The sequence below is a fragment of the Monodelphis domestica genome, chromosome 2 (assembly GCF_027887165.1).
Source record: "Monodelphis domestica isolate mMonDom1 chromosome 2, mMonDom1.pri, whole genome shotgun sequence".
NCBI classification, from domain to species: domain Eukaryota; kingdom Metazoa; phylum Chordata; class Mammalia; order Didelphimorphia; family Didelphidae; genus Monodelphis; species Monodelphis domestica.
The window spans coordinates 510,353,045-510,377,470 of NC_077228.1; the positions used below are offsets into that span (position 1 = coordinate 510,353,045).

Genomic DNA, 24,426 nt, shown 5'->3' on the forward strand with positions numbered 1-24,426 from the left:
AAAAAAAAAAGAATTAAAGGGTTAAATGACATGCTTTAAATGTTTAAATGACACGAGGGGATAAATGTCAGAGGTAGATTTGAACCCCAGGCCCTTTGACTTTTGCTGAAATGAATATTTTGCTACGTAGGACACTTTTCTTTCTATCTTTAACCTTCTTGGAGCATATGCGTAGCAGTGGCCCCTCTGAGTCAGTGGAAATGAACATTTTAGTCACTTTCTTAATACAATTCCCTGTTCCTTTCCAAAATGATTAAACCAGTTTCCAGCTCATCTTTCCATGGCCCCATTCCAATATCAACTATTCTCATCTTTTGCCATCCTTGCCAGTTTGTTGGGTGGAACATGAAACCTCAAGGTTGTCTGGATTTGTAATTCTCTTATTAGTGGTTAAGAGTGCTCTTTCATATGGCTGCTAATGGTTGTGATTCTTGTGACCTGTTTATTCATCTCCTTTGGCTTCTCATCCATTTAGGAGTGGGTTCTTAGATATTTCTCTCTCTCCCTCCTTCCCTCTCTCCTTCCCTCTTTCCCTTCTCTCTTTCCCTTCCTCCCTCCCTCTCTCCCTCTCTCTCCTCCCTCCCTCTCTCTCTCTCTCTCTCTCTCTCTCTCTCTCTCTCTCTCTCTCTCTCTCTCTCTCTCTGACACACACACACACACTCTCTCTCTCTCTCTCTCTCACACACACACACACACACTCTCTCTCTCTCTCCCTCTCTCTCTCTCTCTCTCTCTCTCTCTGTCTCTGTCTCTCTGTCTCTGTCTCTCTCTGTCTCTGTCTCTCTCTCCTCTCCCTCCTTCCCTCTCTCCTTCCCTCTTTCCCTTCCCTCTTTTCCTTCCTCCCTCCCTCCCTCCCTCCTCTCTCCCTCTCTCCCTCTCTCCCTCTCTCCCTCTCTCTCTCTCTCTCTCTCTCTCTCTCTCTCTCTCTCTCTCTCTCTCTCTCTCTCCCTCTCTCTCCCTCTCTCTCTCTCTCTCTCTCTCTCTCTCTTCTCTCTCTCTCTCTCTCTCTCTCTCTCTCTCTCTCTCTCTCTCTCCTCTCTCTCCCTCTCTCTCTCTCTCTCTCTCTCTCTCTCTCTCTCTCTCTCTCTCTCTCTCTCTCTCTCTCTCCTCTCTCTCTCTCTCTCTCTCTCTCTCTCTCTCTCCTCCTCTCTCTCTCTCTCTCTCCTCTCTCTCCCTCTCCTCTCTCTCTCTCTCTCTCTTTCTCTCTCTCTCTCTCTCTCTCTCTCTCTCTCTCTCTCTCACACACACACACACACACACACACCTTCCATCTTAGGATCAATACTGTGCACAGGACAATCCAGAGGAACTTAGGAGAAAGAACACTATCCACATCCAGAGAAAGAACTGTGGAAACAGAAATGCATTAGAAAAAATATACGATCAATCACTTAGTGTGATAGGGATATAATTAGGGTTTTGATGTTAAAAGATGACTCTGCTGCAAAGATGAATAACATGGAAATAGGTTTTGAACAATGATACATATATAACCCAGTGGAACTACTTGTCAGCTTCAGGTGGGGGAGGAAAGAGCAGGGTGGGGGGATCATGAATCATGTAACTATGGAAAAAGCTTCTAAAGAAAAAAAAAAGAATCCATACTGTGTATTGATTCCAAGGCAGAAGAGTTTTAAGGGCTAGACAATGAGGGTTAAGTGACTTGTCCAGGGTCACACAGCTAGGAAGTGTCTGAGGCCAGATTTGAACCCAGAACCTCCCATCTCTAGCCTGGCTCTCAATCCAATGAGCCACTAAGCTGCCTCCAATTATATTTTTATGTTAATTTCCTATATATCTTGGACAAAAGACCCTCGTCAGTGATATAAAGTGCAAAGTTCCATCCCCTACAAAGGATAGACAGCTTCCCTTCTTATCCTGGCTGCACCGATTTCAGTCATTTAAAAATTTTACTGTTCTGTTATCGAATTTATCATCAATCTAAAGCTGAAAAACACTTTAAAGGCTGTCTTATTCCCTTTATTATATATCCAATTATATCCAACAGAATATCCAATTCCCCTTATTTTACAGATGAGAAAACAGACTTCGTGACCAGGACTGACTTTTCCCCAAAGTCCCATAGACAGTAGGTAGCCGAGCCAAGGCTGGTGATGAGGTCCTTTGACTCCAAATTCAATCCTCTTTTCACTAAGCCATGGTGTCTCCGTTAACCCTTTTGTGCCTCGGTTTCTTCTGCAAATAGAGGGGGCAGTATTTGCTCTAACCACTTTTTGGGGCTGTTTCAAGAAAAACCTTGTGCCATGAGAGAAATGCGAGTCATTGTCATCACTGGAGGAAGAGGCGAGTCTAGACCTCCCCCATCCCCCATGTTGGTCCCACGCGTGGGGCTTGTGCAATCCCCAAAACATCGGAGCCTTTCCCTGGAATCATTTTTAGATGCCGCAGGCCCTGTCTGTGTGCAGAGAGCCCTTTGCAGGTAATTGTGCCAAAGCCTCTATCCGTGAGAGAGCATCTGGCCAGGGGGTTAATGGAAGCTGAAATATTTCTTCTGGTTTCTAAACTAATCTAGCTAAGGTGTTTAAAATATCTGTCAGGAAAACGGATGGCACCCTGAGGGCATTTTCTCTCTGCAGCTTCCTTCTGTTTTTTCCTTTTGCTTTGTTCCCTGCCTTCTTGAAACGATCCAGTGGCACAAAAACTCACTGGAGATGAAGAGGGAACTTGGCATCTTCCTCCAGGCTTGTCTAGGAACGGGCAGACCTCTGGTTCTGCTGGTCCAAGTCTCCCTGGCCTTGTCAATGCTATGGTGATAGTGAGGAGTAAGATGGAGAAGGGAAGGAAAGGCCAAAGAATGAAATCGTGTGTAGACAAATTCAGAACAACTTCAAAAATCATAGCACTGGGGGGGGGGGTCCTCATGTGTGGGGCCGCCCAGATAGTCACTCCAGTTCAAATTGCTCTATTGTGTGTAGCCGCTCAAATCTTAGCTCCTGAGCCCCCACCAGTGTATTTTGAAAGATCGTGCGTGTGCTTATTATGAAGTACGAACTTCATGCAAAATTCAGAGGAGGAGCTAATGTTCATTTATAATGGAATAATACTTTATACATCAAAAAACGCTTTTATGCGTATCATCCAAAAATTTGCAGCAATCCTGTGAGGTGGGAAGAAGAGGCGTTATTTACCCTGCTTTACAGATGAGGAAACAAGATAATCAAGGAATTGTGCTTCGCTTCGGTTCAGAGAGCTCGGAGGTTTTAGTTGTCATTGTCTTTTTCCCCCCAGTGGGATCATTCAGGATTTTATTCTCAGAATTTAGCTTTGTAGCACTCCTCTATCTCTCTTGAGTAATATTTCTTTTTAGAATCTTACATAATACCTATCATTTCTCTCAGTGTGTTCAGAGTCATCTTTCCTAAGCTGAGGATATACATCTACCTGGTATTTATCTCCTTGTTTATTGCAAACTCCAAAGTGAAAAAAAATTACTTTTTTCCAAGGTTCTCATCCCACATTTTTGGTTTTGTTTTTGTTGTTATGGTCATTGTTGGACCAATCAGATTCTTCTTGTTGGTTAGAATTAAGTCCACAATAGCAGTTTGCCTCATCACTCTCTTTATCCATAGAAAGATGAATTATCCACTGTGTGATGAATTAGTAGCTGTGAGATTCTGAAAAAGTTGTTTAATTTCTGTTCAATTTCTCCAACTGTAAAATGGTGATGAGAATAGCACCTACTTCCCAGGGTTGTTATGAGGATCAAATGAGATAATATTTGGGGTTAGCCTAGTGGTTGGCACATAGTAGGTGCTTAATAAATGCTTATTTCTCCCTCCTTTTAAAATGTTTTCTGGATTAAGTAAAAGTTAATTAAGAGTTTATCTGATGCTCTCGTTTTAATGGCATGACTCTTACAAACAAATATATGATGTATAATTGATGTTTACCATGTTACTTATATGTGCTAGTTTTGTAAATTGGATTCAAGAAAGTATCATCCACATCCTCCGTTTGATCAGGTGGCCTATAGAATACTCTCATGATGATATCTCTTCTTGTAACAAGCTGAAACCCCCAAGCAAGATTTGAGTCCAGAGACCCTCAGCAAGGCTCAGACCCAGAGAGTAGAAAGTCCCTAACCTCCCTTCTCTCCTTCTGCTCATAGATTATGTTTGTGTTCATTAACCCTAGGAACCCAGGCAAATTCTTGTGTACGTATCATGTAATCTATCGACACTCTCTGATCCTCCAGTCCCTGCATGAGATGTACCCTAGAAAACCACTGTTGTATGGTATTGCATTGTGCCACTTAAGGCCTCTCTAAAACATTATCTGTCACCATGTAAACATTGCCTGTTATCATGTATATGGAGAGTTTGGGTAGAAACTCTAGCCTGTTTTTCTTCCCCTATAAATGAGGATGTAACTTTTGATAACATGTCCTGCTTGCAAACCCACAAGCCTGGCCCTCCTGACCCAACAGCGAACATATCATTATTCTTCTACACCTTCCAGGACCCTGACTGTTGTCAGATGGGTCCTGACAAGTGGCACCTGAACAGGCACTCTCCACCCCGCCCCCCAGGAGCATCGAGGGATTGTAGGCAAGCAATTTGAGCAAGACCTTGACCCCTAGCAGGGGAGTGAGTTGGTGTGTGAGAAAAGAAAAGTCAGGTAAGAAGAACCCCCTGACCCCCCCCCAGAAGGGGACTAGAGAACAGGGAAGGATTCAGCAGGAGTGAAACATGAGACAAGCCAGCACAAAAGAAAGAGAATTGTTTTCTGCAAGTATTGGCATGTATGCTATGGGCAAGAGGCACCAAAGTTAGCATGCCCAATTATAAAAATGTCTTGATTATGTCATAGATGTCTGCCCAGGGGGCCCTCAGGAATGTACAGTAAATTTGGGGGCTTGGGAAGAAGTGGAAGAGAAGATTCGAGATCACTACTCACTATGGAATTTGACAAGAGACTGCTTAGACCACGGTCCTACCAGCCCTATGTTTCCTCTGCTCTCACACCAATTGTTAAGACCAAGGTTACAAAAACATCTTTGTTGACTTTATACCAGGCTCCTCCGGGAGATCAGAATACTGAACTCCAGAAAGGAAACTTAAAATCCAAGCAGAAGTCTGTTCCTCCTCTCTCAGACAGCCAGTTTAAAAGGACAAAACCCTCCCCAAATTCTTCCTCCTCAGTACAGAGTAGAATCCCAAGAAGTGGCTACTTGCTTTCCTCCTCTTCCCCCTTCTGCTGCCCTAACCACTCTTTCTCCTGCTCCGCCCTCTTGTCCAGCATGTCCAAAGTCAGCACAAATTTTACAACCAGTAATTGAAGGGTTTTACTCCCCAGGGCGCTTGCAGGTTCTTCCCCCATGCCCATGATGTCTCCCTTATAGCAGACCATATAAAAATGCAAAACAGAATTGTCATGAGGTAAGTGCTTTTCAAAATGTCAGTTATCATTATCACATGACCCTTGTTTTAAAATCATTGCTCAAATATCCAAAGAACTCCTCCTTTTAAATGTATGGATTTCAGGGCAGCAAGGTGGCTTAGTGAGTGGAGAGTCAGGCTGGAGATGGGAGATCCTGGGTTCAAATCTGGATTCAGATATTTCCAAGCTTTGTGACCCTAGGCAAGTCACAACCCAAATTGTCTAGCCCATGCCCTTCTGTCTTAAGAGTTGTTACTAAAACCGAAAGTAAGGGGTTCTTTAAAAATACGGATTTTGACACCGTGATATAGCTTCTTAACATCTATTTCTTCCTTGATCCCTTTTTTAGATCTATCTGTTTTGAATAATGAATACTCATCGATTAGTGAATTTCAGGCATAACCCTATCAAGTCTCAGTGATACCTCATGCCTGGACCATTGTGATAGCAGGCTGCTTGGTCTCACTGCCTCGTCTCTCTCCACTCCAACCCATCCTCCATTCAGCTGTCACATGAATCTACCTAAAGCACAGATCTTCCCTTATCACCCTTAACCCCACACACTCTCAATAACCTCCTATGGCTCCCTATTATCCCCAAAATCAATTATAAAACCCTGTTTGTTGTTCAAAGTTCTTCACAAGCTCTCTCCTTTCTACTTCCCAGTCTTCTCACATCCCTGTGATCTAAGGACACTGGCCTTCTTGCCGTTCCTCACACAGGAAACTCAATCTCTCAACCTCAGGCATGTTCACTGGCAGACCCCCATGCCTAGGACTCTCTTCTTCATCTTTGCATCCTGACTTCGTTGGCTTTCTTCGAATTCCAGATAACACCCCAATTTCAAAACACTCCCGTAATGCTTGTGCTTTTCCTCTGTTGATCATTTCTGAGTTAGCCTGTATATGTCTTGTTTTTGCATAGTTGTTGGCATGCTTTCTCCCCCATTATATTGGAAGCTCCTTGAGGGCAGGGACTGTCTTTTGCCTTTTTTGTATCCCCAGCACTTGACACAATGCCTGATGCATGGCAGGTCCTTGATAAATGATCATTTATTGATGTATACCTATGAGGTTATATTTAGTTCATTGTATTAAAATCTCAAGTTCGCTTTGTTACCAACGCACTGGACACAGCTATTTCCCTCTTGTAAGTTTCCACATCCTCCTTTGCTTCTTCTTATGACTTCCCTGTAGTCCTGCGTCCCCTTGTGTTTTTGGTTTCTAGCTTTCTCGATTAAAGAACCAAGTCTTTAGCCAAATGCCTTTTTTCCAATTTACTCTCATCCTAATGTCTTAAGTCAGGGTCCAGAAAAAACAAATTTCATCCTTGGATACCATCTAGCCTACTGTTTACTTCTCATACCTTCTTCCAAGGTCTTAAATACAGTGGAGAAGCGGGATTTCACTATGCTACCTGTGTGTATCCACATGTAATTTCTGTTTTTTTTCTAAGACATTGATTACTAACTACACTTTCTGTCGTATAGCTCGGAGAACTGCTCAACAGAGTGATTTGCACCGAGTTAAGTCTTTGTCAATAATTATGAAGTTCTTAAAGGTCTAGAGATGTGGACTTCAACTCAAACTAGGATGGATCCATCTAATCAGTAAAGTCATCTGGCCATTGGAACAGGCTACATCATAAAATCACGAGTTCTTTGTGTCTAGAAGTATTATAATAGAGGCTAGAGGACTGACTGTCTCTTAGCAGTCAGTGAGGATTACTACAGTGTAAAAGAGGCTGGAGGGAATAGCTGCTACAGTCCCCAAACTCTTAAATTTCTCTGATTTAGTGTTCCAAATGTATGTAGCCCAAGGTTATAGAAAGCGATGCTGTAGTGGATAGGGCACTGGACCTGGAATCAGGAGTTACTCACCTTCATGAGTTCAAATCTATCCTCAGATGCTTATAAGCTATATGACCTTGAAAATGTCATTTAACCCTGTTTGCCTCAGTTCCTCATCTGAAAAATGACCTGGAGAAGGAAATGGCAAACCACTGCATTATCTTCGCCAAGAGAATCCCCAGTGGGATCACAGAGTTGGACCTGACTAAAAAATGACTGAATACAAGTGAATACACTACCAGTGTAACAACCCTGAACGAATCCTTTAGCCTCCCTGGGACTCAGTCTTCTCCTCTGGAAAATGAAGGGATTGGGCTAAATGAGGCCTGAGGTCTCTTCTGCATTACATCTATAATTCCCTGATGCCCCAGAACTTGAAATGTAAATGTCTAAGGGGGCAGCTGGGTGGTTCAGTGGATGGAGAGCCAGGCCTAGAGACGGGAGGTTCTGGGTTCAAATCTGGCCTCAGACACTTCCCAGCTGTGTGACCCTAGGCAAGTCACTTGACCCCCATTGCCTACCCTTACCACTCTTCTGCCTTGGAGCCAATACACAGTATTGACTCCAAGATGGAAGGTCAGGGTTTAAAAAAATGCAAATGTCTATTTAGGCAGCCAGGTGACTGCCACAGAACTTTGAGTCAAGAATATCTGAGTTGAAATTCTGTCTCAGATACTTAATAACTGTATGACCTAGGGCAAGTCACTTAACCTCTATCTTCCCTTGTTGCTCCATCTGGAAAATGGGGATAAAACTAGTTCCTCCTGTCAAGGTTATTGTCAGAATCAAATCAGATAATAATTGTGAAGCATTTTGTAAGCTGCAAAACACTGTAAATATTAGCTATTTTCATGATTATTTTTCATATGTAATACAAATTCAGGCTTCCTGAGACGACGTCACCTTATTGGAGGGATTTACCATGAAAACTGTTCCCTTCCCTCTTTATTTACTGTTGAACAGTTGGTGGCTGGTTTTTATTTTGGGTGTGTGAGTTAGGGGGCAATTTAGGATGGCTGTTTAGGAGGAGTGACATTTTGACGTGCTTTTTAGGGATATGTCAATCTGGGACTCATTAGCCCATTTGGTTAGAAATTGGTCCTTCTGACACCAAGAATATGTATTTAGTTGATGGTGGCCCATAATGTTTGCTTTGCCCTATAACGTGGACCTTTTAGCTTTCTGCTCTGTCCCTGGGGGATATAGTAGGCATCAGGAGACTCTTGTTGACTGAATGTGGTTGGGGGAGAGGAGGTTGGTGAATTAAGTAGCAGCGGGTGTCAGTGACCTAGAGTGGGCACTCTATTTGCATGATTTTCTCTGAGCTTCACATAAACCCTGGGAAGTAAGTCTTCTGCTTCTTAATATCTCCATTTTCCAGATGAGAAAACTAAAGTTCAGATTAAAATGACTTCTCTGGGGTCACGTAGCTGCTAAGTGTTAAAGAGAAGCTTCACATCCAAATCTCCCTGACTGAAAAGGAATCATGTAATCATGAACAAATACTTTAAAAATCAAATCATCTCCCTGGCTACAAGTCCAGCTCTCCATCCACTTGATCAGACTATCTTAGAGGATCTCTAAATTTTCTCCTGACTTTAAATCCTCTGAGCTTGTAAGTGTAAGTGATTAAGCCATGATTTGAACCTATATTCCTGGACTTCTACCTAATCTAACAATCATTTTAAAAGGGGCGAGGAGCAAGCATTTATTTAAACCCTGACTTTCCGTCTTGGAATCAATACTACGTATTGGTTTCAAGACAAAAGGATCATAAGGGCTGGGAAATGGGGGCCAAGTGATTTGTCCAGGGTCATACAGCTAGGAAATGTCAGAGGTCAAGTTTGAACCCAGGACCTCCTATCTAGGCCTGGCTCTCCATCCATGGAGCCATCTAACTGCCCCCCAGACCATGTGTTTATTAAGCACCTACTATGTGCTAGGAAGAAATATTATCTCATTTGATACTCATGATCACCCTGGGATAGGTGCTATTACTATCCCCATTTTATAGTTGGGGAAACCGAATCAGACAGAAATTAAATGAACTATTCAGAGTTACATAGATAATAAGTTTCTGAGGCAGAATTTGATCTCCAATGTTCTATCCATTGTGTTACCTACTGTTCTTTTGTATTTAAATCATTGATATTACAAAGGTAAATCAAAATCAACCTGATTTTTGAAGAATGTTCATTCACCTGATTCCAAATCCAACTTCTTCAAACAGTGGGAGTAGAATAGACGTGTTGCCAGCCACATACACATGCATATAAAGAGGACTTGTTATTGTCCCATATATCTAATAAAGTCAAAATTATGGCTAGGCAGGAAGAAGGCAATGACTTTGTCCCCAGGGCTCAATAAGACGGATTTACTTTCTCACATCCCACTGATTCATATGGATGATGAATGCAGTTTTCACAATGAAAAGTGGTGGTGGTGGTGATTGGGTGATGATGCAAGGGGTGGGTAAGGAAATTGGGTTTAAAACAAGAGCCCTTGGAAGTTTGTTGGAAGGGAAAACTCTAAAATGTATTTCAACCAGGAGTAATTTAACAATTAAGAATTAAATACTGAAAGTCACAAGGAATTTCTAACCCTAAGTCAGAGTGATGCCTCTTCATGAGTCTTTGCTTTTGGTGACCAGGAAGTAGAGGTAAAAAGACAGATTCAAATCTGAAGACATGTAGTGACTGTAGTTGCTCCATCTCTCTAGACCAATAGACTTGGTCTAGGATGGAGAATCTCCTTCTGTAGAGGAAATAAATTATCCTGTCAAGGGTGGGAGACATAAATAGACTCTCTTATTAGGAGAAAGCCACTGAAGGTTGTTGTTTTTCTTCCCATTCAAATGACTAGATGTGTTGGGGCTTTTGCCTTTTAAAAGGATTGAGGTGGAAAAAATCTCTAGGCTTTAAGCTAAAAGCCAGGGCCATTCAGTACCTCCCCTTGCAACATGAGGACTTTAGTTAAGGCCAGAAGTTGAAATTAGGGAGAAACTTAATAGACTCGTGTTCAATAAAACTGGCCTTAGCAGGGAATAGCAGTGATCAGAATAACAGAAACTATTTGTCTGGAAGATACTATATGTCATGAAAGACCAGTGGAGAATAGGTCTAGTGGCAGCAGTGTGATTACATTGAGAAGACTTTGGTGCCATGGCATCATTGGAAGCATGAGCTGCCCTTCCATGGATGTGCTTTGTTTGACTACTCATGTTCTGTATATGTGTCTCTCTCCACCTATCTGTCTTGGCCAAATGTGTTTCCTTTATGTATCCTCCATGCATGTTATCTGCATATTTCCAATTCCCACAGATGATACATATTTTTGTAGGATATTCTATCGATTTGCCCAAGGCTTATTGGGGGGGGGGATTACTGTTACTTTCCTTATTCTGCTTTTTTCACTAAATCCCTTCACTTTGAACTAATCGTCACCTTTGACTGATTAGAAAAAGTGAACACATTGGTAGGGGCTCTGAAGAGTGAATGCAGAATACCTTCCACTCGGCATAGCTTTGTTTAGAAACCCACTGTGAGAATTTGAAGCTGCCCCTGGGTGCCTTAGAAGACACAAGTCATAGCATGTGCCCAGCTGATCAGGCCACAAAGAGCGTCGCTTCCAGGCATGAAGAACAAATAGCTATTAACATAGAAGGCATCAAAAAGTTGACTTCCTCTATCCAAAGCTCAGCCTTACTGCCACCCCCACTGATCCAGTCAGTGGTCCTTCCCCTTTCCATTCGACAAGATCCCTGCAATTACAACCGGCTCGAGCCACCGCCTTTAAGGAAATGCCAATAATTAGCGATGGTTATCACAGTAATTAAAACTCCCTGGGAACAACTTGGCCAATATCCATCTGGATCAGCCAGAGCCAAGTAGGTCCGTGACCTGAAGCCGTAATGAAAACTCACCCGCCTCTGGGAAGCGGAAAGCTAAGAGGACACGAAGAATGATTCAGTGCTTCTTGCCCCTTCCCCAAAGCTCCGTCCAGCTCTGGTCTGTCTTTTTCTCATTAAATGCCATTTTCAAGGCTGGCCGCTCTGCCTGCCTTATCACAATATGGCACACATGGGAAGGAGATTATGGCTTTTGCAGGAATGTGCAAGGGTTTGGGGTGGGGTTTTTTCCCTCCAGAAATATGAACATTTTTGAAACCCTCATTGCCAGGCGGGGTGGCACTGTTGGGAGGAGGGGAGCGGGGATTAATTCCCGCCAAGGGCTTTTCCTGCCAGAATTTGCTCCTGTCACAGCCAAGTGTTTATTTTGGGCAGCGAGCTGAGTGTCTCAGGGTAGACACACCTGTTTGTGCTGCACAGTGCCTAGAGGAAACCAGCCATGGATTTCAGGCTGGAAAGACGGAGGGTAAAAACAATGTCATGGTGGGGTTGACCCTGGAGAGATCCGCACAGGCTGCTTTCCGTTCCAGGGGCGTCAGCGGCTGTCCAGCAAGAAAGCACTTACCAAAATGCTGCCCTTGACTCTTACATGGCGCATCAGGTGGATTCTAGAGAGGGATCGCCGGTGTCTACTCTCCCAAAACTCCTCTCATGATCCACAGGGGCTGGCGTGGGTAGGAGCAACATTGAATGACCCAAGGGAGGCCCTGTAGTGGCCTTGAAGGGTCAATTGGATCCCCATTATTGGAATCACACGGATAGGTTAAAAGGTAAAGAAGGGCATCGTATCCTGAAGGCTGCCTTTAATGTACAGACATTTGTCAGAATAACTCAACCCACTTTGGGAGAGAAGCTTCAAGACAGGTAGGCCCTGCATCTCAGATGGTTCCTCAGGCCTTCTCTTGTTCAGAGCCATGACGAGGATGGGACAACCAGGGCTTTGTCTAAGGGTGCAGAAACTTAGAAAAACACTGAGAGCACCTATATTTCTTTAGGAAGCAGAACCAACTGAGTTTAGCACCTTGTTAGTAGGAGCAGGTGATTAAAATTGGAAATGCCCAAATGTTTTTCCCCTCCCACTATGGCCACATCTTATGTAAGTGTCTCCTTTCTGATTCTGTCCAGCTCTGTTTCCCAGTAATGTTCCCACGGCGTCGACTCATGAGAGCTGAATCTTCCTATTTATCTGTCTTTCTACCTCTTTCTCCCTCCCTTTCTCCCTCACTCCCTCACTCCCTCTCTCCCTCCCTCCTTTTCTCTCTCTCCCTCCCTTCCTCCCTCCCTCCTTTTCTCTCTCCCTACCTCCCTCTCTCCCTTTCTCTCTCCCTCCCTCCCTCTCTCTCTCCCTCACTCTTCTTCCTCTTTCTTCCTCTCTTCCCTCTCTTCTTCCCTCTCTGTCCCTCTCCCTCCCTCCTTTTCTCTCCCTCCCTCCTTTTCTCTCTCTCCCTCCTTCCCTCCCTCTCCCTCTCTCTCTCTCTCTATATATATATATATATATATACATACATATATATATTTCCATATATATATGTATATATATAATATATTTATCTATCTAGCTGTCATCTCCTCCTCAAACATACAGGACAATATGGTATCCCAGGGTTTTCCCTTAGAGGTACCCAAGGTCAGTCCAGGCCACCCACATCCTCCCCACCCCTACCCCAGCTATTTTTACCAGGCACAATTTGTGGCACTTGCCCAAGGGACCAGAATAATTAGTGATGATGCTGTTTTTGTTTAAGACAGTCAATCAACAAGCATTTATTAAGTTCCCACTATTTGCCAAGTACCGTGCTAGGCTCTAGAGATACAATCAAAAGTGAGACAGCCCGTCCCCTCAAGGGAAGGACATTTTATTTTGAAGGACATAATATGAGTGCAAACAGAATATCTACGATGAATTACAAGGTAATTTGGAATGCATGGGGAGGCACTGACAATTGGGAAAATCAGGAAGGGCCTCACGTAGGAAGTGGCCCTTGAACTAAGTAGTTTTGAAGTTAGGTGGAGCGTCTGAGCAGCAGAGAGGACGAGAGAGAGCCTTTTGGTCATGTGTACCCTGTGAATAGATATGGAGGGCAAAGTGGAGCTTAGTGTGGGAGGGATCACAAGAAAACCAATTTGGCTGGATAGTAGAGTATGTAAAGAGGAAAAATGTGGGAGAGGCAGGGTAAAGTAGGTTGTCTGTCCCCCATTTGGGAAAGGGAGCTCCTGGAACTTCTTGAGCAGAGGAGGGATGTGGTCAAACTGGGCTCTAGGAATATCATGGTGGCAGCTTCATGGAGAATACATTGGTGAAATGAAAGATTAAAGACTAAGAGACTTTTGGAGAGATGGCTAAGTGGATAGAGTGCCAGACTTGGAGTCAGGAGGACCTGGGTTCAAACATGACCTCAGACACTTCCTAACTATATGACCCTGGGCAAGTCACTTAACCTGATTTGCCTAGCCCTCACCCTTCTGTTGTTATTAGAACAGAAAGTAAAAGCTTAATAAAAAAAAAAATTTAAGGGGTTATTATAGTAGTTAAGTCGACAGGTCATGAGTGCCTTAACTAGGATGGTGGCCCCAGGTTTGGAGAGAAGAAAGCATGTGGATGACATATTGGACTTTTTGGGTTCGTAGGACCATAAATTTGGAGCTGAAGGTAATCTTTAGTGGCCATCTAGTCCAGCCTTGCCATTTTATAGACAAAGAAACTTGGACCCACAGAAGTGAAAGAAGCTGCCAAAATTTACTTTCAAGGTAATAAGGGCTGAGATTTGAACCCAAGTCTTTTACCTCTCAGTAGAACACTGTTCTGACCTCATGCTGCTCTAAGAAAGATCCCTTTGCACCAGGGATCGCTGCAACATGGAATCAGAACTAGATGGTGAAAACTGTGGCCCAGAGAAGTTTACCCAAGTTCACACCAGACTTTAGTAGTCAGCTCTTCCATCTCTAAGTCCATGATGCCTTCTTAAGTCTTTATGGCTGTGGTGGCTGGCCCAAGGAAAGGAGTCTCTGCTCAGGGACATACCTAGTCATTTTGAATTCTGGTGCAGGTTCTACCATATATATTCTTCTTCTTTTCTTCCATCTTAGAATCAATATTGGTTCCAAGGCAGAAGAGTGGTAAGGGCCAGCAATGGAGGTTAAGTGACTTGCCCAGGGCTACACAGCTAGGAAGTGTCCAGGGCAGATTTGAACCCAGCTCCTTCCAACTCCAGGCCTGGCACTTTATCCACTGTGTCACCTAGCTGTCCCTTCACTAGTAACTTATAAGATCAAACGAATTTCTCTGGCATTTAGAGTTCTTCCTGCTTCTTGTCTTATACATTGTTACATGCATTTTATGATCCAGTTACACCATCCTACCTTCCATTCCTCACACATGATGCCCCATCTCCCATCTCCATTCCTTTGCTCTGCTGTCGCCCATGCCTGGAACACCTCCTTTCTCCACCCCTCAGAATCTCTGATTTCCTTCAAGTTCAAGCCCTCATCACTTCTTGCCTGGATTATTCTGGTTCCCATCCTCAAGGCTCTCCACCTCCAATGCCTGTTCCATTCAGCTGCTAAGGATATTTCTCTACAGCTGAAGTCTGAGGGTATTACCCCGCCCCACTGCTCCCTGTTACCTTTCACATCAAAGACAGTCATCAGCTTAGCATTTCGAGCTCTTCTTGACCTACCTTTATATTCGCCTTCCACTCTTCTCTCCTCTATGAACTCTTCCGTCCAGTATAGCTGGCCGGCTGCTTAGTTCCTCTGACACAACATGCTCTCTCCGTCAGTGGACCTTTGTATATGCCTCTCCTCCGTTCTCAGAAGGCCTGACTTCTGCCTCAGTTCCCCTGACTACCTCAAGTTGTTCTTTAGTTGTTTCAGCTGTGTCCCACTCTTTGTGATTCCATTTGGGGTTTTCTCTGCAAAGGTACTGGAATGGTAGAGTGGCTCAGTGAATTGAGAGCCAGGATTAGAGATGGGAGGTCTTGGCCTCAGATGCTTCCTAGTCGTGTGTCCTTGGACAAGTCACTTAACCCCCATTGCCTAGCCCTTATTTCTCTTCTGCCTCGGAACCACTATATGGTATTGGTTCTAAGACAGAAGGTACAGATTTAAAAAGAAAAAAGATACTGGCAATGGTTTGCCATTTCCTTCTCCAACTTATTTTCCTGATGAAGAACTGAGGCAAACAGGTAAAGTGACTTGCCCAGAGTAACTCAGAAAGATGAGACTTCTGGATTCTAAGGCTGGCACTTTATCCCCTGAGCTACCTAGCTGCCCATGGCTTCCTCGAGATGCAGCTCCAATCTGTCCAGAATTCTATAGATCTTTTCTAGCCTCCATGGTGGTGAGCTTCTTCCCCCCTCCAGTGTCCTTCCTTCTTCCTTCTCCTCTGTAGATATCTTATAGGGACACAATTATTTCCACACTCTCTCCCCCATTGGAATATGAACTCTCGGAGGGCAGAAATGGTTCTCGCCCCTTTTTGGGGTACCCCTAGTGCTTAGCACATGACAGACTGATTGGCTCTACAGCCTGCCCCTGTGGATGGTTCTCTAACTCACTCTTCTTAGTCAGCCAATGACTAGTTTTCCCAGAATCATCGTCATTGCCTCCTTCCTTTCCTCTCTTGTTCCCTCCCCTCTAATAATTCAGTGTGTTGGTTCACTTAATTAAAGTAATACAAATGAGGTAACATTTCCTGATTTGGAAAGGAAAAGACTATTTCCTGTTGGGGAAAGGAGGACTAAATGAAGCTGTCCCCAGGCTGCTTGAGCACCTCCATCGCTTAGACAGAGATCGCCGGGGTCAGAACTCATTCCAGCAAATGCCCGGCGAGGTCTTGGGACTGTCAGCCAATCAGCAGATGTTGACTGAGCACCCAGCGTTGGTGGACTCACCCCCAGTGGGGTGCTTCATAAGCCATATAACTTGGCACAGATGGCAGGGATTGGGTTTATTACCGGCTGGGGAGATGAGGCAGAGACACAGATATCAACAACCTCGATCGCCGTGGCAAGGCGCTCCCGGGAGGTCAGAGCAGGGAGAGCAAACTCGGGGCGGGGGTGGCCCCGGAAATGACTCCTCGGGACCCTGGGGTTTCGCTGGGCTTTGAGGGCCAGGTGGGAGGGGAGGGAGGGAGGAGGAAATGCGTTTTCCTTCTTTCATCCTTCAGATCGTAGGCGAACTGTAGAGGGGCAGGAGCCGCACGCTGCCCTCCCACCATCCCTACCTCCTGAGCCCGCTGCTGGCTTCTCCCTGGCTCTTTTTCATTAGCCCGGAAGCTCCCCCAGAGCAAGGACTAAATAAAAGTCTCCTCTGCTCTCTTCTTTTTAGAAACCCTCCTTGCCTTCTGTCTTAGAATGGGTACTGAAGGGTGTTGTATGACAACACGTGTGTGGCCCGTGTCAAATTCCATACCATCTCCAAGTGGGGGGAGGAAGGAAATTATTTGGATCTTATAATTTTGGAAAATGTATGTTGAAAATTATTATTATATTCATTGGGAAAATGAATTATATTTGAATAAAAAAAAAGAAAGAATAGTAAATATTGGTTCCAAGACTGAAGAGCAATAAGGGCGAGGCATTTGGGGTTATGTGACTTGCTCAGGGTCACAGAGCTGGGAAGTATCTGAGGCGAGATTTGAACCCAGGATCTCCCATCTCCAGACCTGGCCCTCTACCCACTGAGCCACCCAGCTGCCCCAAATCTCCCCTCTTCTTTACACACTCCTGTTTAGTACTAGCAGGGCACAGTCCGCAGTATTCTGTGGATAAGACTATGGACTTTGCAGTTAGTTAAGAATTATTTACTGAGTCAGTTTCATTCATTCATACAGCCAGACCCATCATGTGCTACTCAATGGGAACTATTATTGCTATTAAGAGAGTTTGGGGTGAGGATTTGGGGGATTCGGCTCAGTCATTTTCAGTCAGGTCTGACTCTTCGTGACCCCTTTTGGGGTTTTCTTGGCAGAGATACCAGAGTGGTTTGCCATTTCCTTCTCCAGCTCATTTGACAGATGAAGAAACTGAGGCAACCAGGGTGAAGTGACTTATCCAGAGTCACACAGCTATTGAGTGTCTGAGGTCAGATTTGAACTCAAGAAGCTGAGTCTTCCCAACTCCAATCCTGGTATTCTATATACTGTGCCACCTCATTGCTCTTCTTTTTGTCTAGACCTGTGTTGTAACTGGTATAGAGGCAGCTAGGTGATGTAATGGATAGAACTCTGGAACTGGAGTCAGGAGGACCCAAGTTCAAATCTAGCCTTGGACATTTAACAGCTGTGACCCTGGACAAGTCACTTAATCCTGTTGGCCTTAGTCCCCTCAACTGTAAAATAGAAATAATAATGCCCATCTCCTAAGCTGTGAGAATTAAAGGTGATAAACTCTTTGCAAGCCTTAAAAAAAAAAAAAGCGACTTGCCCAGGGTCATACAGGAAGTGTCTGAGGCCAGATTGGAACCCAGGACCTCCCGTCTCTAGACCTGACTGGCTCTCAGTCCACTGAGCCACCCAGCTGCCCCCTCAACATCTTTTAAGAAAAAGAACTAAGTTGGGAAGAGGATGGGGAAGTGCCCGGAGGATACTTTGCCTATCTTAGGAGCAGCATGAGCTTAAGTAGGAGCAATAAAAATATCACAGATTCCATCATCCAGCCTCCAAGGTAGGCAGCGCCATGTTCCCCCTGTTCTCCGGCTGTCCAGAGCTAAGGGGCAGTCTTCGGGCTTCTAAAATCTATTCTTTGGGAGCAGGACGCTTGGCCTCCGGGTAACTGGGTTCCAACCTGGCCCCGTGAGCCTGCCAGATGGTGGGCTCAGCTTTTCCGGGCTGATTGCTGGCCGCGTCTCCCTGTGCCCTCTTTCTCCCTCTTCCTTATTCAGCGCTTCACCCCACTGCAGAGAGCAGGGATGGGCTGAACCAGCCTGGAGGATTAGCCGGCGCCGAGAGCCCCTGGCCCTGATCTCGTTGGCTCCTTGGCGTTCTAAGTGAGGGTCGGTGCTGCAGGTTTTGCCAGCTGATGTTGTGGGTCCTTTCCAGGGTTCCAGGTTTCCAGGAAAAAAATGGATTTTTTTTCCCAAATAACATGATTGAGCCCCACTGTGATAGCATCCATCAAGAGGTCCTTAAGGGACTGGGGCAGCAAAGGCACCAAGTCACTTAACCGCCATTTGACTCAGTTTCCCCATCTGTAACACGAGGATGATAACAATAGCATCTACGTCCCAGGGATACTATGCGGATCCTATGAGATCTGAAACAAAGCACTTTACTCAGGTCCTCCCAATATCCCCCAGAGTTAGGTGCTATTATCATCCCCCTTTTATAGAAAAAGAAGCTGAGGCAGCCAGAGGGTAAATGACTCAGCCAGGGTCATATATCTAGGGCGTGTCTGGGAGAGGACTCCAGCCCAGGTCTTCCTGATCCCAGATCCAGCGCTGTCCCCCGTGCCACTCGGATGCCGCGGGTCTAGGCTGAAAGGAGAGCGGCGGGGCTTGGGTGGGAAGAGAAGCTCCCCGGGCTCCCCGGCTGCAAACACGTGTCTCGTCCCTAGGTCTGGAAGAGGTCCGGGGCATGGTTCTACAAAGCTCTGCCAAAATACATCCTGCCCCTGAAGATGGCAGGACCAGCCAGCGAGCCCCACTTCCGGCCGCCCCCTCTGGAGCCTGCCGCCAGCGACCCACGGAGCATCGGCACCAGTCGTTCCTACACCTGGGCTCGAGGGAAAGGTAGGCTCCCTCCGTGGGCTCTGCGGCGGGAGGGGGGCTCTGGGCCTTTTCACTGTGGGCGTTCGATGACCTTTGAGAGCTAAACGGACAAACCACGATCCCTTGGCATCTCTGCACCCCCTGTGCCCGGCTGTCTGGCGCGGGGAGGCAGAGGAGCCCCGCTGGGGGCCGGAGAAGCCTGCTTGGTCCCCATCACTCTCCTAGGCACTGATCTGGGCAGCGGAGGTGGCCACACCTCAGACAGCTGCATGGATTTCTGAGAAAGGCAGCCTCTGGGCACCTTTTGTTGCTTGTGTGTTTTCTTCCGAGAGACCCGTAGCTTTATTGTCCTTCTGCTCAGTCACTGGGTCGAAGGTTGTGCCTGACGGGAGAATCGCCTGCCATTGACAAGCATGTGGACTTTCGATGCCTCCACCCTCTGTGCCCGTCTGTGCCAGCTTGTGGTGGCGCTTGCCGGGGTCTCCTTCCCCAAGAGCCTTCCCCGCTGCCTCCCAGACAGCCACACGCCATCCATTGGTCAGATCCTAAGCTCAGAGATCGAGAGCTGAAGGAGACCTCAGAGGCCCTCTTGTCCTCTCATTTTGCCAGTGAAGTAAACTGAGGCCCAATGAGGTGATTTGCTTAGAGAGAACCATATAGTACAATAGAGTGGCAGCTACATGGTGCCATAGTGCACTGCGAGCCAGACCTATAATGAGGAAGACTCATCTTCTTGAGTTCAAATCTGGCCTCAGATGCTTTCTAGCCTACATGACCCTGGGTAAGTCACTTCCCCAGTTTGCCTCAGTTTCCTCATCTGTAAAATGAACTAAAGAAGGAAATGGCAAATCACGTCAGTATCTCTGCCAAAAAAAAAAAAACCCAAGTATTAATAATATGGAAACAGATCTTGATCAATGATACATGTAAAACTCAGTTGAATTGCTTGTTGTCTACAGGAGAAAGGGGAGAAAGGAGGGGAGGGAAAGAATACAAATCATGTAATCATGGGGAAATAGTCCAACAATTAAATAAATAAAAATTTAAAATTTAAAAAGCAAGTATTTATTAGCTATATGGCCCTAGACAAGTCACTTAAACCTGTTTGCCTCAGTTTCCCCAACTATAAAATGAGCTCAAGAAGGAAATGGCAAATCACTTCAGTACCTTTGCCAAGGGAACTCCAAATGGAGATACAAAAAATAGGGCACAACTGAAAAATAACTGAATAACAACATGATAAAAATAAGATTCAGAAGTACTGGATTCAAGTATGGACTTTGTCACTCACTAGACTTTGGCAAGTCCATTTTCCTCAGTGGGTAGGATAATATTGCTTCACAGGGTTGTTGTGAGACAATAGTGATAGAAAGTCTGGAAAGCAATCTGTAAACCTCCCATAACTACCCATAAATTTATGTTTTTTTCTATAAGTCTCATTTTTATCACCATCACTTGATGGAATTCACATAAAAATAGTTTTAGGGAAAGATACGTTATTGTTATGTATGTTTAATGTTTCACAGATTTGCCCAAGCAGATAAAATAACAGCTTTTTATCACTTGAGTAAAAGTACTGGGTCTTCACCTAATACTCCACAAACCAACTGAAAATATCTCTGGGATGAGTCCAGTAGCGGACAGAATAACAAAGATGACTCGAACCTCCTCCTGTTCCCAGACGATTGCAATTCCTTCTGCTAGGTCTCTATATTTCAAATGCTTTTCATTTCGCGGAGTTTGGAGATTTGAGTGACATCAGTGAAAAATACTGTCCTTAAATTTGTATAGCTCGGTGCCATATTTGGGCAATTGTGGGCAACAGTTTTCTCCCTAATGCTACTTGCTGAATTCCCCAGGATGGTCTCAGGTTTTATGAGGAGTGTGTTATTTATTATTTCATGGAATAGCAAGCCTCTTGTGGTTTATGTGTCCCTAAAGTCTTAGTACAGCCTTAAGCTTTAATAACTTCAGACAGCTGCCTGGATTTCTGGAGAAATACCCCTGCTATCATTTGGGGATTTTTTGGTTCTGTTTTGTTTTGTTTTTTTCATGAAGTATAACTGCTCAAACTTACAAAACTATCATTTGAAAGTTTGACTATTTAAGTTTATTTTATACTTAGCAGGTTTGCTGAATTTCAAACAAAGTTTAATTTCAACAAGATGAAGCACCTTCACTTTTTTCACTTTCTTAATTTTCTTTGTCCAAGTTTCCTTCTACAGAAGGATTAATGTGGAAAAATGTTTTACTTGATTGCACTTGTAAAATCTATGCCAGATTGCTTCCCGTCTCAGCTTAGGGAGAGAGGGAGAGAATTTGAGACTCAGAACTCTTTTTAAAATGTTGGAAACTTGGGCAGCTGGGTAGCTCAGTGAATAGCGAGCCAGGCCTAGAGATGGGAGGTCCTGGGTTCAAATCTGACATCAGACACTTCTCAGCTGGGTGACCCTGGACAAGTCATTTGACCCCCATTGCCTAGCCCTCACCACTCTTCTGTCTTGGAACCAATATTTAGTAGTGATTCCAAGATGGAAGGTGAGGGTTTAAAAAAAATGATGGAAACTTTTTTACATGTAATTGTAAAATTTAAATAAAAATTAGGGCATCTTGTCATGCTCTGCCTATGTAACAGTTTCTAGATGACATTTTTAAACCCATGGATGAGGATAGAATGTCTTCTTGCTTGGCAAACTTGCCCACTTGACCTATTCCTATTTGATTTATTCTTTTTTGATGGTCACATCAAAACTGTCATGTGGCAGCTAGGTACTACAGATGGATAGGGTCTCAGACCTAGGGATAAGAGGTCCTGGGTTCAAATTAGACCTCAGATATTTTCTGGCTGTATGACCCTGGCCAAGTCACTTAACCCCCATTGCCCAGCCCTTACTACTCTTCTGCCTTGAAACCAATACACAGTATTGATTCTAGACAGAAGTGTAAGGGTTTGAAAAACCCAATTGTCATCTATGCATTCTTTGGATGAACTCAAGGCTAGGATAACAAATGGATCCTTTCAGACCCTGAGCAGCAGCTGAGAGAAGTTTTTAGAAAGCTGGAAAACCAGCTGGAGCAATAGAGAGTACAAGATGGTAGTTTTGTTGAATTTTAATGAGAAACTCATCAACATTTTGAAAGTTTAAATAATTAATCCTCCAATTTTTTTTTTGTTTTTTGAAGTTTATTTTTAAAATTTGAAACTTTTACTTTTAGTTCCAATTTTTCTTTCTTCTTTTATCTCCTCCCTCACTGTTGAGAAGGCAAACAATATATTATCATGCAAACCCCATTATAATATTATAAACTTCTAAAGTTATTAAAGCTTAAAAAAACACACTTAAACTTTTGGGACACCCTGTAAAATTCTGTTGTTGTTGTTCATTTGTTTCAGTTGTGTCTAACTTGTTGTTAATTGTGTCACCCCCATTTGGGATTTTCTTGACAAAGATACTGGAGTGGTTTTCCATGTCCTTCTCCAGTTCATTTGACAGATGAGGAAACTGAGGCCAACAGAGTTAAGTGACTTGTCCAGGGTCACCCATCTACTAAGTGTTGGAGGCCAGATTTGAACTTAGAAAGATGAGTCTTCCTAACTCCAGGTCCTGTGTTCTATCCACTTCACCACCCACTTTCCCCTTTATATGATTCTAGCCACTTCATTATATCCTCCTGGGTATGTGGTAGATAATACATTTTTTTAATTCTATGTGATATATTATACTTCACTGCATAATCTATCCTAATCAATAAATCCACCCTCATTAAGGTTAATTTTTCTTGTCGTTTCTGGTAGGGATGACCTAGTCCTGAATTGTCATGTTAACCCCCTTGCTTTTATAAACAAATAGGTGTGAGTCCGCCATTTGTTTGATGCTTCTTTTTTGCACTATTGTTGGTTGAGTTCTCATGGCCATCGCCCATGGACAGTCTTTTGAGTCTGCTCTTGAACCTCAGTAATATCATAGACTACACTGGCAGAGAAAACACTTTTGGTTACATACAATGAATCTAGTGATTTTATATCTATATCTATATCTATAATTACCCTTTACCATTTCTTATATATAAGGTCTGTTTATTCTAAAAGCATTTCTCTGTGTTCTTGTTTATCATGTCCCAGAGATAGCTGTCAATCCTCTTCCACCTTTTTAGTGAGAAAATATTTGGCTTTCTAAAGCTTCTGTGAGGTTAATGTGCCTCATTTTCCATTAACGTTATGCTGGGTTTCAGTCAAATTGGAGTGGGGAGGGAGGAAGACAATTTCGATTATAGAACTTCAGAAAACTTATGTGGAAATTGTTATTACATATAATATGTAAAAATAAAATATCTTTATAAAATCAAAACAAAATATTATACTGGTTTTAGTTTAAACATATTCTAGCCCCATTCTCTTTCATTTTTACCAGGCCAAAAGTATACAGTTAGACTGATATTGTATAGGTGTTGATGACTCTGAATGTATTTTTTTCCTTTAAGCTTTGACTTCAGGATGCCAAATTGTCTCTTAACGGAGTTTTGGCTTCTCATTCACAGACTTGCACTCAGTTTGACTGACCTGGAAAAGACCAAGGATTGTGTCTTAAACCATCGGTCAATTTTGCCTTCAACTTCAAGCTCAAAACCTTTAGTCTCTATAGTCTTTCTTGATGCACGCTGCCTGTCCAAATGACATTTTGATATCATTGGAGAAAGTATTCAGGAGCTAAAAGAGCTTTTTAATGTGCCTTTCTGAAAGAAGAACCTAAAAACTCAGTATCATTCAAATATATTAAGTAATTAAGATGACATTTGGGAGGATTCCCTCTTTGACTGAAAGCCTTTCTCAGTTCTATTTTGGGAATGATGATGGTAGATTTAGTGCTTGGCAGAAGCATAGTGTCTCTCTGAAAGATGACACATTTTGTATCAATTGTTCTTGACATTATGGTGTTGGCAACATGTTTGAGATAGAGGATAATTTTCCACCCAGATATCAGACTCTCCAAGGAGGCCATAACTAGATTTTTCTTGGCCAGGACAAATAGTGTAAAAAGCATATTAAAAATAAACTCATTAAAATAAATTCAATTTGTGAATAAGAGAGACAAGCCCACAAGGCAGCTAGGTATTACAGTGGACTGAGCACCAGACATAGAAACAGGAGTTAAGGGATTTTTTTAAAAGAAAAGAGAGAGGGGGATCCCAGGGCACAGAGACCACTCTATAAAAGCTGGGTGACACTCACCTGGGATATTGCAGTTTAAGTAATCATCCTTATGAACTAGACACTTCTATTTAGTTGTTTCTCTTCACCCTTTCTTTTGTTTACTCATATCTCTAGCCTCATTTCCTGTTCTGGAATATTGAACTCAGATCAGACTGTAGACCCTTCCTAACTTGTAGATGGAGTTGTCAAACCTGTCTTGGTCCTGTCTGCTCCATATTCTGGATACTATATATATGCTGTAGATACTGTATACTCGATGTGGGTGTGTATTTATGTATGTACGCACATACTATGTGCCTTTGCTGTTCCCAGTGAAATGGCTAAGATTAGGTCTTGCCCTTTGCACTAATC

The 24,426-nt window shown here is 43.7% G+C and overlaps 1 protein-coding gene across 5 annotated transcripts in view; it reads left to right on the plus strand.

Moving 5' to 3' along the window:
• Window positions 1–24,426, plus strand: part of RPH3AL (rabphilin 3A like (without C2 domains)) — a 204,073-nt gene that overhangs the window by 116,305 nt on the left and 63,342 nt on the right. For all 5 annotated transcript variants that reach the window (XM_056819597.1, XM_007485742.3, XM_007485739.3 and 2 more), the window contains one exon: window positions 18,710–18,884. In XM_056819597.1, coding sequence (XP_056675575.1) covers window positions 18,710–18,884 — 175 coding nt within the window. The remainder of the gene's footprint in view (window positions 1–18,709; window positions 18,885–24,426) is intronic.